This window comes from Catharus ustulatus, chromosome 1, assembly GCF_009819885.2.
Source record: "Catharus ustulatus isolate bCatUst1 chromosome 1, bCatUst1.pri.v2, whole genome shotgun sequence".
Taxonomy (NCBI): Eukaryota; Metazoa; Chordata; class Aves; order Passeriformes; family Turdidae; genus Catharus; species Catharus ustulatus.
Window position 1 is genome coordinate 98,216,312 of NC_046221.1, and position 12,364 is coordinate 98,228,675.

At 51.7% G+C, this 12,364-nt stretch overlaps 1 protein-coding gene across 1 annotated transcript in view; it reads right to left on the minus strand.

Moving 5' to 3' along the window:
• The window catches only part of NR4A3 (nuclear receptor subfamily 4 group A member 3), a 28,980-nt gene extending 18,663 nt beyond the window's left edge, over positions 1–10,317 (minus strand). The window contains exons 1-5 of the mRNA XM_033070345.2: positions 9,877–10,317; positions 7,228–7,383; positions 3,770–4,656; positions 1,516–1,645; positions 392–564 (exon numbers count right to left, since the gene is read on the minus strand). Coding sequence (XP_032926236.1) covers positions 392–564; positions 1,516–1,645; positions 3,770–4,654 — 1,188 coding nt within the window. The 5' untranslated portion in view covers positions 4,655–4,656; positions 7,228–7,383; positions 9,877–10,317. The remainder of the gene's footprint in view (positions 1–391; positions 565–1,515; positions 1,646–3,769; positions 4,657–7,227; positions 7,384–9,876) is intronic.
• Positions 10,318–12,364: the final 2,047 nt, after the last annotated feature.

Genomic DNA, 12,364 nt, shown 5'->3' on the forward strand with positions numbered 1-12,364 from the left:
GAAGTTAAGATATTAGACATACAAGTACTGTTCCTGGTTGATCAATGACATCATAATTGATCGTGTTTTGGCACAGCCTTTTTGCAAGAAGAATGCTCTATTTATCCATGCATTTTTGCTTTCACTCAGCCACTGAATATACTGCAGATTATTAGATTATTTTGTGATTGAGATCCTCACAATGAACAGTTACTAACACTAATATCTACTGCATTTCCTTTCCTCTCATTGTCCACCTATCACGAAAAGACAACGTCTGGCTGGACCGATTTCTACCCTCATCCAAATTTCACACTTAATTTCATTTTGGCAAACCAGCTGGTAAGGAGAAATGCAGCTTGCAAATCATTTCTGTGCAGAAAGCAAATAGGGAAAGAAAAGTGAGACATACTCTTGAATAGTCCAGCTCCCTGGGCGTGGAGTCGGTTAAAGCTCGAACGAGGGCATTCATCATGCTGATGGGAGGAGAGGGTGGGGAGGGCTGGGAAGGTTCTTGCTGTAAGGGGCTCTTTGGTTTGGAAGGCAGCCGACCTCTTCTCCCTTTCAGGCTGTCGGTACGGACAACTAGGTGAAAAAAATCCCAAGGGAATCAGTTGTGAAGGTACCAGTAAATGATGGATCAGAATGAACACCCTGCTTTTCTTACAGTAGCCAGACCAGCAAAAATTAGAGCATTCTCCAGTTTCAGCACATGCTCTTGATGCCTTTGATTGCAAATGAACACAAATGGCACCAGAACTGTGTCTGACCTATGACTGTAAGCAGCAATGAAGCTGCTTTGTGAGACCCAGCTGTGTTGTTTGTGTCCATGCTTTGTTTGCAGCATGTCAGTGTGCCCATGTATGTGTGCTGTGACACTCCACTGCTGAAAAAAAGCTAAATTCTTTAAAACACCAGTTTTAGTGTTTCTACTACCAGTGTCCCTTTTAAATGGCAGAGGCATTCATTCAAAGTAATTTTAGCTTTCCTGAAGCATTTGAAAAAATACGGTCACACTATATAGGTTATATTATCCATGTCAGTATTTGCAATGGGACTGCTCACACAATATTACTCACATGCTTAAATATTTGCAGAATTGGGACTAATGAGTTGATCCTGTTTCCATTTAAATTAATTGCAAATTTACAATCAGCTTATGGGAATGAAACAAGATCCTATGTCAAAATGCACACAATCCAGTGCAGCCCCCAGTGAGATAACAAGGGGAAGCCAACAGCTTTATCGAGCAATGTTCAAAGTTAATAAAGGAGACATTTTGGCCACTGTCAAATTATCGTCTTGTGACCTTGCTGTTCTTGAACTCTGGGGTCTATAGTCTAAATATGATAATAGGGGTGAAAAGCACAAAATCAATACATTATTACATAAATGCACATATTTTGGGGTAAGTTATGAATCTCATCACTGTCAAATTTATTGTAGAGACATCCATGTTCACACACACACACACAGACAGATTCATTAAACATAATATTTTTGTTCTCTGGGATCATAAATAGCCAGAGTCCTTACCTTCTTTAACCATGCCGACACTGAGACACTTCTGGAACCGGCAGTATTGGCATCTGTTACGACGTCTCTTGTCCACTGGGCAGTTTTTATTTGCCAGACAAACATATTTTGCATTTTTCTGAACTGTTCTCTGCGAAAATGCAACACAAAAATAGTAAACTGATTGTTTCTTGAGCAGCTTAGAACCTGACAAAATGTGTTTTAATTACAACATGAAAAGTGACAGTGCAATTCATATAATTAGATAAAATTAATTTCCTAACACACTAGCCTGCAGGAAAAACAATTTTATTAGTGCTAGCTGCTGACAATGAAAATCATCTAGGATTGTTCTGAAGCAAGTCTCTGGAGACAGGCAACTTTGAATGATAAAATCATATCTGAAATTACCAGGTCATCACATCTACCTTTGGGGATTAGATTATCTCCGCTTTTAATATCCCTTTGGGAACAATTTTCTACTTGGTTCATTCCCTTGATTATTGCTGACCTTATTAAAATAAAATCAAAATGATCTGCAATGTACTTCTCTTGCTATCACTATTGTTAGCCAAATACCACAATAACTGGTTTGGTTAGCCATTAAAATCATCAGGGAGAAAAACAAAAATACCATAAACCCCTACAAAATATGTTTGGATAAATACTCTGGGAAAGTTAACCTGACCTGAGGAAAAAAAGACAGAATGATGACATAGTTATGTAAATTTAATTAACTCTAAAGTCATGTTGAAAAAAATAAAACAAAATTAAAATTTGTAGAAACCTGGTAAGCTTTGGAAGAATGTAACAAATATTAATGCAAAAAGATATCATGCTGCCATATTTAAAATCAAAGATACATCAATAAATAACATCCAAAAAGGTATTACTAGAAAAGACACCAAGAACAAATTTATCAACTCAACATTCAATATTAAATCTTTACCTGCAATTAAATTAATGGAAAATTTTATTCCATAATTTGCATTTGTTATCAAATAACAGCCTCAATGTACTAAATATAAGAAATACAGCAAATATTGTTCATTATGATTTGGAGTTGAAAACAGTTTGATTTTGCAGAAGAAGGTACTGTTACAACTCAAGGATATGCTATTGATTTCCAGAGGGACAGGTTTGGGATAACAAGAGCTGCTATTTCCATGTTATTTGTGTTCCCTTTTCTACTTGTATTTAAATAAAATTTAGTTTTATAGGAGACTCATATGTTACCATGTGGTCAAAGGATTATTATTAAGTAACACTGACAGCTCCACCTACAATAAAAAAAATTTGTAAGCCCTCCCCTCAAATATTTTGGGACTGTTTTTGTTCCCACTGTATCTTTTACCAGAACAGCAGCACAACTGCTATCTTAGCAAGAAGAAATACACAAAACCAACCCCAAACATTTCAAATCTTACCCTTGCTGCCCAGAACCATCCCACCAAAAGTCAATCACAAGATCTTCATTTAACAAGCTATTTCTGAAATTAATACTGGAATCTCAGTCTGCTGAAAGGAAATTACTAAGCCCCCAAACCTAAGATCAAAAGTCATATTCAACTCTTGAAAATATAAGCGCAAAGTTTCTACTGAGAAACTGCTGTGTGTAAGTTATTTGTGCTGCTTTTCAGCTGCAAAGCTGCCCTCATTGCAGAGCAGGCAGCAGGACCCTGAGCAGTGCTTAGTCACTGCTCTGCAGGCGGCTTTCCCCTGGTGAGCACTCCCCGGGCTCCTGAGCTGAAGGGTAATGGCAAGGCAGCAACCAAAAGCAACTACAAAGTACTTGGGTTTGTCCCACCAGTTTCCTCCTGGTGCTGACCACCCCGCATTGCTCCTCACGCCACCCGCCCCGGACACCAAACGGCACCGCTGCTGCCACCTAAAACATTATTTCAGGGTTTCTTTTCTCATCTGAAAACAACGTACAATTGGAATTGGTGACTGAGTAAAACCCAAGCTGAACGTACTCCAGATGAGTTTCACTACAGAATAAATACAGTTCATAGCTTAAACCGGGGTGACCTATGTTTCATTGAAGAAGGCTGGCAGATCAGAGATGTGATTCCCCAGATCACTACCATGGCCTTTTATCTTACAAAAGGCTTTCCTTCTTCAAAAACTTTGGGTGCCCCTTCCACCCTGCTGGGAGGTTTTAACACACGATGCCCCTGAAGCCCCGGGTCAGGACCAGGAGCATGCGGGGACAGAGGGGGTGGGAAGAGAGCTGGGAGCAAGCAGGGAGGGGAGCACAGCGCGGAGCTCTCACCTTGAAAAAGCCCTTGCAGCCCTCGCATGTCCGCACCCCGTAGTGCTGGCAGGCGGCATTATCTCCGCAGACGGCGCAGGTGCCTTCCCCGGACGAAGAGCTCCTGCTGGGCGGGGACGGCAGGCCGCTGCTGCCGCTCCCGCTGCTCTCCCCCATCAGGCTGGAGGGGGCTGCGTTGAGGCCGAGTGGTGAGAAGGCTAAGGTGGCTGGTCTTTTGGCCAGGTGAAGCCCGTAGGAATGGCCCTCCATGGGAGCCTGGCTGGCGGCGGGCCTGTCGGAGCCCAGGGGCAGGCTCAGCGAGGCAGGGTCGTAGCACATGTGGGCGGCCGCGGACGGCGTGTGCGGAGGCGAGTGCTTGAAGTGGAAGAGAGGGAAGCGCGGAGGCACGGTCTTCATGGGGGTGGCGTCCATCAGGTGGCCGGGAGGCAGGCAGGTCTGCGTGGGCTGCAGCGGGGGCTCGTCCCACAGGCCCTGGTGAGCAGGGAAGCCGGGTGTGGTGGGCGTGGAGGGTGGAGATTGCTTGAAGTACATGGAAGTGCTGGGCATGCCCTCGTCTGTAGATGGGGGCAGTGAGGGCTGGTATGGCGACAGCCGGGTGTCTTCCATCTTTATGAGGGGCCTCTGGCCAGAGGAGGCAGTTTGCATTTGGTAGAGGCAGGAAGGCTTGAGCTCATAGCTGCCAGAGTAACCCTCCATAAAGGTGCTGAAGCTGGGAAGGGAGGTGGTGGCCGTGGCAGTGATTTCGGTACTGCTCAGGTCCATGGTCAGCTTGGCATAGTCAGGGTTCATGATGTCTGAGCTGTACTCCGAGCCATAGGCGTAGGTCTGGGATGCATAATTCGAACCGGGCGGTGAAGGACTATACTGCGCTTGCACACAGGGCATATCTGCAAGGGCAAAGGGCACGTGAACAACAGGCCCAGCGCGCCAGGCCGCGGCCCAGGCCCTCACAAACTTCTTCCCTAGGAGCTTTCCCAGAGAGGCACCCAGCTCCCATTCGGACATTTAAATTAGCCTCGAGCCTTTTCCTTTCAACAAGAAATATGCATCAGGGACCGACTAAGCATTTGGCACTATGAGCCTGCTCTCGTCTAGTCAAGGGAGAAACTCGCATTCATACCAGTGTCAGTGAGAGAAGAATCCATCTCAAGCTGCCCTACATCTGCTGCTTAATATACATAGGTGTCAATGAGAATTAGATAAGCAGAATGAGAACAGTTTGTGACTCTAAATCTATCTCTGTATGCATGCAATCATGCTGTAAAATTTTCATTAAGGGTAAACGAGATTATCAAATGCATAATATTAAAAATTATATTTATTTTAAAAGAAGCAGCATCTGCAATGCATGTCAGAGGAATTACTCAAATTCCAAGGTTTGCTACTCAGGACTTGCAAACATCAATTTTGCTTACTCTGGACCTTTGAAGAATATTTCTGGTCAGCTAATAATTTAAGGTTGCCATCTCATTATTAGTTTTAAGGCTTATCTCTGGTAGAATGTTTTCCTTTAAAAAGTGGAGGGTACAACATCCCTTTCAATTTGCAAAAATGTAGGATAAAAGGTATGTGGTAGTTCTGTTTTCATGGGAAAGCAAGGTTGAAGCCAGTAATACAGTTGTTTTATTCATTAGTCATGAAACTTAATGCAGTTCACTGATAGCTGGGATGGTTGAAGCAACACAGTGCCTGGTTAAAAAGATCTGATTGTTATTTTCTTTTACATTTCCTACTAGTCTGCCATGTAATTTGCTGGTCAGAGGAAATAATAGACCAATTCTGCAATTCACTGAGGTTTGCCTGACTAAACACTGTGAGATTCTGGGCCAATATTTGCAGCTTGAACTAAAAGTGTATTTTGGTTCCACAGCAGAGGAATAAAATGCATCAATTAGTATAAATCTTCTTATAAAGAGAAAAGTAAATATGGATAAAATGTATATCAAAATTAAGTGCAGTTCATCTCTTCTTAATCATGGTAATTTATATTCCAGAAGCACTTGAGAAATAATTCATGTTTAAAAAAAAAACAAAAAAAAACCCCAAACTTGCCTTGAAAATAATGAGGTTTTCCTCATTATTTTAAGAACTCTTTTCACTTACAGTTTTAAAATATTCACTCCTGGCATGCAGGAATCCAAATAATTTGTGTTAAATCAACTTTTAATTCTTTCCTACCCGCTTTGCAGATAAACATATTTAAACTAAGCACCAAATTTGCATTATCACGCTGTCACAAACCATTCACATCTTTCTTCGTCTCGAGAAAACATTAAAATCTGAGGAAAAAAAAGCAGTGCTGTTTCCTGAAATTAAGACCTTCCTTGCCTTAAATCCAAAAGCTTGAAGAAGAAGGCAGGACAACCCTCCCCCAAGCCTTGCCTCCCAATGTTATTTCTGTATTATTCTACTGTTCTCTTTTATTTTTTTCCTGTCAATTTCTGTCCATGCCATTCCACACACACACACATTTCCTGGCAAGTCCTATCACTATCATTTGTTAGTTTAAGGACTGGCTGTTAAAACATAGTGATCAGTGCTTAATCAAATAAAAAGGGAAAGAAATTCTTTCCACACACCTCCACTGAGAACTGACGGAGGAACACAACAGAGTGAGTTCACAGCTAATGTCACAAGTGGACGTGTTGATACACAGCTCTATGAAGGAAAAAAGCTTTTTGGCTAGCTCAGAGAATGAGCAGGAGTTCAAGGGAACAGATCATTATGCCTTTTTTTTCTGCATTTTTCTGAGCATAACAGAGTTATGCCACTGAATTCTGTGCAAAGTGGAGTAGAAAAACAGAAGTCTAAAATAACTCTGACCGGAGGACTGAAAAAATATCCCTAACCTAAAGGTCTGGTCTCTCCTGGCTCTGTGGGACTCCTCCTACCTTGCCTTTTGCCAGCGCACTTGTCTGTGTCTAACCCCTACTTTTCCACTTAGGGCACCAATATTAATTCCCCTGCAAAGTAAATAACCTGGGATTTTTTTCTTTATCCAACAATATTAAAACAAGAAAGGAAAAGGCCCCGCGGGAGATGCATTGAAGAGCAGCCTGTCATCAAAACCAAAATGAATGGGTAAAAGCATCAGAGCAGGGACATTAGGAGCTATTACCATGGCGTTCTGCTTTCTTTGCGAGAACTTGAGGTAAAGGATGCCCAGCTTACAGCCAGGCAAGCTGTGCTCCTCACAGGGACACTAGCACCCCCAACCAGCTTCCCCTTAATTCTGGCACATCTTTGGCGAGGGGCTCACAGCCCCCTGTGCCAGGCTCGGCAGCGCCAAAAGCGCTGCCAAAGGCATGCACTGCTCTGATCCTTTGGGGATTTAAGCTCCCCAGGACGTCGGGGGCCGATGATGCCAAAGGGATTTGGGAAGGATAGGGGCCGCGCCAGGAGCTCCCGCACCCCTCTCCTCCTCCCTCCTGCTGCCCTTCTCCCGGAGCGCATCTTACCTGGTGGGTATCTTGCGCGCTGAATGGTGGGGCTGGAGGTGCGGACGGAGGCGGCGGCGGGCGGCGGCGGCGGCGGGGTGGGTGCCGGCTGGGACCTCTCTGCGGAGGCGGGCCCGGGGCCTGGCCTGGGCGGGGGGCGCTCTTCCGACCCGGGCTCTGTCCGCCGGCAGGGAGACAAGGCACAGTCAGGGGCGGCGGTGCCCGGCGGGGCAGAGGGGAGCCCCACGCCTCCCCCCCGGCGCGGCGCCTCGGGGGGACGTGGGGGGACCGTCCCCCGCGATCGCACGGCAACCCCCCGCCTCGCCCCGCGGGTGGGAAGGGAGAGCCGGCCGGGCAGCGCATTCCTGCCGGCTCCCGCTCCCTCATCACACAAAAGGCAGAGAGCACCAGGCTGGGACAACCGAGCCTCCGGTTTGTTCTCCGAGAGGGGAGCCTGGGGAAGGCAAGAGGAGAACCCCGGGCAGGGTGACTACGACAAGCGGGACAGCATCCCCGAGCGTCCACTTCCCCGTGAGAACTTTCTCTTTTTGGGATGCAGAGACCAGGGAAAAGCGGGCTGGGAGTTTCTATACAAGGTACCGGCCAGACTTGAGGGGTGTCCTGCCGGCCCGGCTAACCCTGTGCGGTGTCTCCGGGCCCATCATCGCCGGCGCGGGGGAGAGAGCGCAGCCCAGCCGCCTCCCCCCGACCCTCCGGGCGCTGCCAGCTGGGCTCCGCGCAGCGCGGGGGATGCGCGGCCGCGCCGGCCCCTGCCACGGGAGCCGCTCCCCGGCGACTCTTTCTCCCGCTCCTTGTCTTTCTTTTGCCTTCCCCGCGCCCCTCGTCTTTGAACCCCCGCCAGCTCTCGGGGTGTTAAGTGCCTGTCAGCTCATCCCTTTCTCTCCCGAGGGTTTTGTTCCCTCACGAGCTCCTGCGAGGCCGTTTCCCGCTCGGCGCGGAGCGCCCTAGGGCTCCTCTCTGCCCCCCCGAGCCGCCGGTTACCTAGAGACACTCGCTGCGCTTTTAACCACGCAGCACCCCTCCGGGCTGCCGCCGCCCGAGCCAGGAGCGCAGGGCCGTAAGGGCTGTAAATTAGGAGGAAATAACTACCCTTGTCAAAGCTCTTTTCTTCCTCCGTGCACTTTACATTCAGCCCCGAGTGACACCCCTCCCCACCCTGTAATACGAGGAGGAAACCGTGAAATACTCCATTGTGATTGTGACTTCTTCAGGCGAGTTTCGAAACCTTCATTTACCCGGGAGGGACTGCGGAGGGGGAAGCTCCATTCAATTAAAAAGTTTCGTACTGGATTTCCACCGCCGGTTAGCTGGCGATTTTTTTTGGGGGGGGAGTGTGGGAGGGATCGCCCCGAGCCGCACGGTCACTCCAGCAAATATCCACGAGATCGCGTGAGATTCACCTCCGAAGAAACCGTCTGGTCTGGTTTAGTCCATTGTTTTTTACCGGGGCTTGACTCCAGCATACAACGGTCTCCACGGAGGAGAGAAAAATAGGGCGAAGAATGTAATCGAGTGAAGCGGCTTGGATAAAAGTTAGCGATTCATTCCCAAACTTTTTTTTTCCTGGAGAAAAAAAAAAATCCTATCCCAACACACCAATCCCCCTATATAAAACAGTGTTTTACGCCCTTTGCCCGGGAAATATCCTCGCACGGATTCCATCGTATCCAAAAATTGCAAGTTAAGTAACAGCGTTCTTAACTAGCCACGCTAAGGTGAGCGGCATCTCCGCCCGGGACAGACTATCGCGATAATGCTGCCCCGACGACTGTCCCTCTACATAATATCACAACCCAACGCCCGCGCTTTCTCGCCTCTTTCCAAGACTGAAACTTCTTTCGCAGCTATTAAGGCGAGAAGGCAAAGGCGAGAGGCGCCGCGGGGGCAGGGAGCGGGGCAGCGGCGGCGCAACCCAGCGTCCCCGCACGGTACCGCCCGTGCCGGGGCACCGCGGCCCCTCGTTACCACTTCTGACCTCCGGAGGGAAAAGTGTTCATTTCCGAGGAGCAGATGCCGGGCAGACGTGCCGTGCAAACATCCCGTCTCATTTCAATACAATATGTCACATTCCAGCAATTACCTCTTGGGCGAGCTCTTTGGGCTGCCGAGGGGAGCTGCTGCCTCCCAAAGTGAGATGAGCTCAACCTGCCTCGCCGTCCCTATTAGACAGCTGAACTTGTGCAAACAGAACCACCTATTTCCCAAGCGCGGCTAAAGGAACGAGACAAATTGCTGCCATTCATCACCGGCGCTGTAAACTCCCCGCCGCCGCCGGCAGCATCATTTCCATGACAACAACTAGCAGAAATACCTTAGTACCACCGGCTCCGGCTCCCGCTCCGCTCAGCCACAAGCCCTCCCGTTTGCGAGGGGCAGCAGTGCCCCGCGCACGGCAGGAGTTGCCGAGAAGGCAGCGAAGCTCGGAAGACGAGCGGCAATGGAGCATCCACGGGGAGGATGGGGGAGGAGGGGGGGAAGGTGAGGGAAAAGTTTCAGCGAGAGCCCGGCACGGCAGCGCATCGGCTGAGCCGCATCGCGCGCCGCCGGCATCTCCCCAGCATCTCTACCCCGGCGGCGTAACTTTCATGGAGTGGGGACACGCCGCGCTGTCCCTCTCCCTCAGCCGCTCCCGTTCACTCGCATACGTACTCGGTTGCTGTGGAGGTTCCGTCTTTACATCTAGTTTGTAGGTGCCCGCTTCCTTAAAGGCGTGTGTAGGCGCTGTCCAGCGGCAGGATCCGAGACACAAAATCCCTCAGACTCCGGGTAGCTGCAGGTCCAGAGGGTGCGTTATCCCGAGGCATGGAAAAGGATTGAAAAAGCCTGAGGAGCCAGGAGCCCGTCCCCGGGCGAAGGGAGGGAGTGAGCAGGCGGGCGGGCAAGGGATGCCGAGCGGCCGCCGCCGCCGCGATGTGCCTTTGTGTGTGTGCGGCGGGAGCCGGGCCGGGACCTGTGCCCGCGTCCCGGTGCGAGTGCCCCGGGGTGCGCGTGTGCCTGCGCCGGAGAGAGGGGACGGAGGCGCCTCTCTGCGCTGCTCTCCCGCTCCCTCTCTCTGAACGTCATTTATGTGAGAGGAGCCCTAGCGGCCTCTCCATAGAGCGGCTGGAATGCGAAACGTCAATAGTGACGCCATGGGAGCCTGACGCTACTGACCCCCCCCCCTCCGCCCCAGTGTGTGCGCCGCGCTCCCGCCGCGCTCGCGCCGCGCCGAGCCGTGCCGTGCACAGCCGAGAGGTGCGGAGCGGAGCCCCGGCAGAGCCGTGCTGAGCCGTGCTGAGCCGTGCTGAGCCGCCGGCAGCGGGACGGCACGGCCGGCCGGCCGCTCGGGGCTGCCTGCTCGCCGCAGCCTGGCCAGTCTTTCCCAAGTCTGATAATAATAACATTAATAATAATAATTATTATTATTAAGATAGTGATAATAACAAAATTATCATATCTTTACCGAAGTGGCTCAAATGAAAAGAGCTTTACTTGGTTACTTAGTGGAACTTTTAGGATGAAATAATAAAGGTTTCTTTCACTTTTTTATTTTTCATTTTTAAAACGTATTTTCTTTTTGCCTTTTAATTTTTTTTTGCTTTTTATTTTCTCTTCTCCCACTTTTTGTTTCTTTTTGGTTTTCTTTTCTTTTTTTTTTTTTTCTTTTTTTTTCATTCTTTTTCTCTTCTTTCGAAACTTTCCAGTGCGCAGGAGCAAGGAGCAGGTTGAGAGAGGTGCCGCTCACAGAGCGGACACTAGTGCGAGCGGCCCCGAGAAGCGTCCGGGCTGCCGCCTGCTTGTGACTGCCTGTGTCCGTGTGTCTTTCGGTGTCCGTGTGTCTGCCCCGGGCACCGGGCTGGCGGCGGACGACTCCCCCGCTGTCTCCGCTGGCAGCAGCCGCCCGCCGCCGTGCCCGGTGCCGTGTTTACATCCACCGCCGGCAGCCTGGATGTTCGCGACTGTCACCGCAGCCGTGACGGCCGGTGCCGCGCTTGTGCTTCGCACAGAGGGACCCCGCCAAACGAGATCTCCCGACGGACGGGAGTCGGGGAGGACGAGGCGCCTGCCGCCCCGAGGAGGAGGGACCGGCGGCAGCGGCGGCACTTTCGCTTTGCCTCTCGCTCCACCATCCAGCCGCCGGCACCGCCGCGGAGCGTGCTCCCTCCCCGGGAGGCAAAGCCGGGGCAGGCGCAAGGCTCGCCGGACGCCGCGGACCAGCGACAGCGTCCGACCCCGGGATCCCCTTCCCGGGGCGGTGCGCGCCGTCTTCCCGCGGGCGCCGGGGCGTCCCTCGCTCCCTCCCTCCCTCCGGGGCCGCGGCTCTGCCAGACCCCGCTCCCCCCGCGGGGGAACCCGCCGGGCTCCCCGCGCGGCCGCGCTTCCCCTCCGGACGCCGCCGGCCCCCGGCGGGGGCCAGCCCGCGCCCCCACGTCACCGCCCTCGTGCCGCCGCCGCGGCCAATCCACGCACAGGACGCGGCGGGCCCCGTTCCGAGGGGCGGGGCGCGGCGGGGCTGACGCACGGCGGCCGCGTCATTGACGCAAGCGGCGTTGCTAAATTTAGCCCCGCCGGGCCCCGCGCGAGGCGCTCGGGATCGCGCGCGAGGGAGGGGGCGGGGCCGGAGCCCATTGAGCGGCGGCGGCGGCGGGCGGGCGCGCGGGGCTATTTTTGGGACACCCCCCTCCCACCCCCCCCCGGTTGTGATCCGGCCAAACCAAATATAGATGCGGGCGGGTATTTATAGCGCCGGCGAGTCCCATTGTCGTGGGGCCACGCCCCCGCCCGGCTTCCTCTGCGCAGGGGGTGGAGTGCGGGGCAGCGCACGGGGACCCCGGCGCGCACACCCATCCTCCCGGCAGCCCCCCCGCGGGGGGGAAAGCCGCAGCCGGACGCCGGCGGGGGGTGCCAGACCCGGCCTCCTCCATAAAAACAAAACAAAACAAAACAAAAAGAACCCAAACAACAAGTGTCTTGCTGGCTGTGGCTGGAGTTCCCCTCCGAGTGGCCGGCTCGGTGCGATTCCCTCGGTGCAGTGCGCTGCCTTTCCTCCTCATCGCATCGCATGCCATCCCTGCACCACGGGCCCCGGCGAACCACTGTTGACATTCCCGAGCGACGGCTCAGCGCCCGCTGCGCGCGGGGGTGCCGGTGCGGAGGC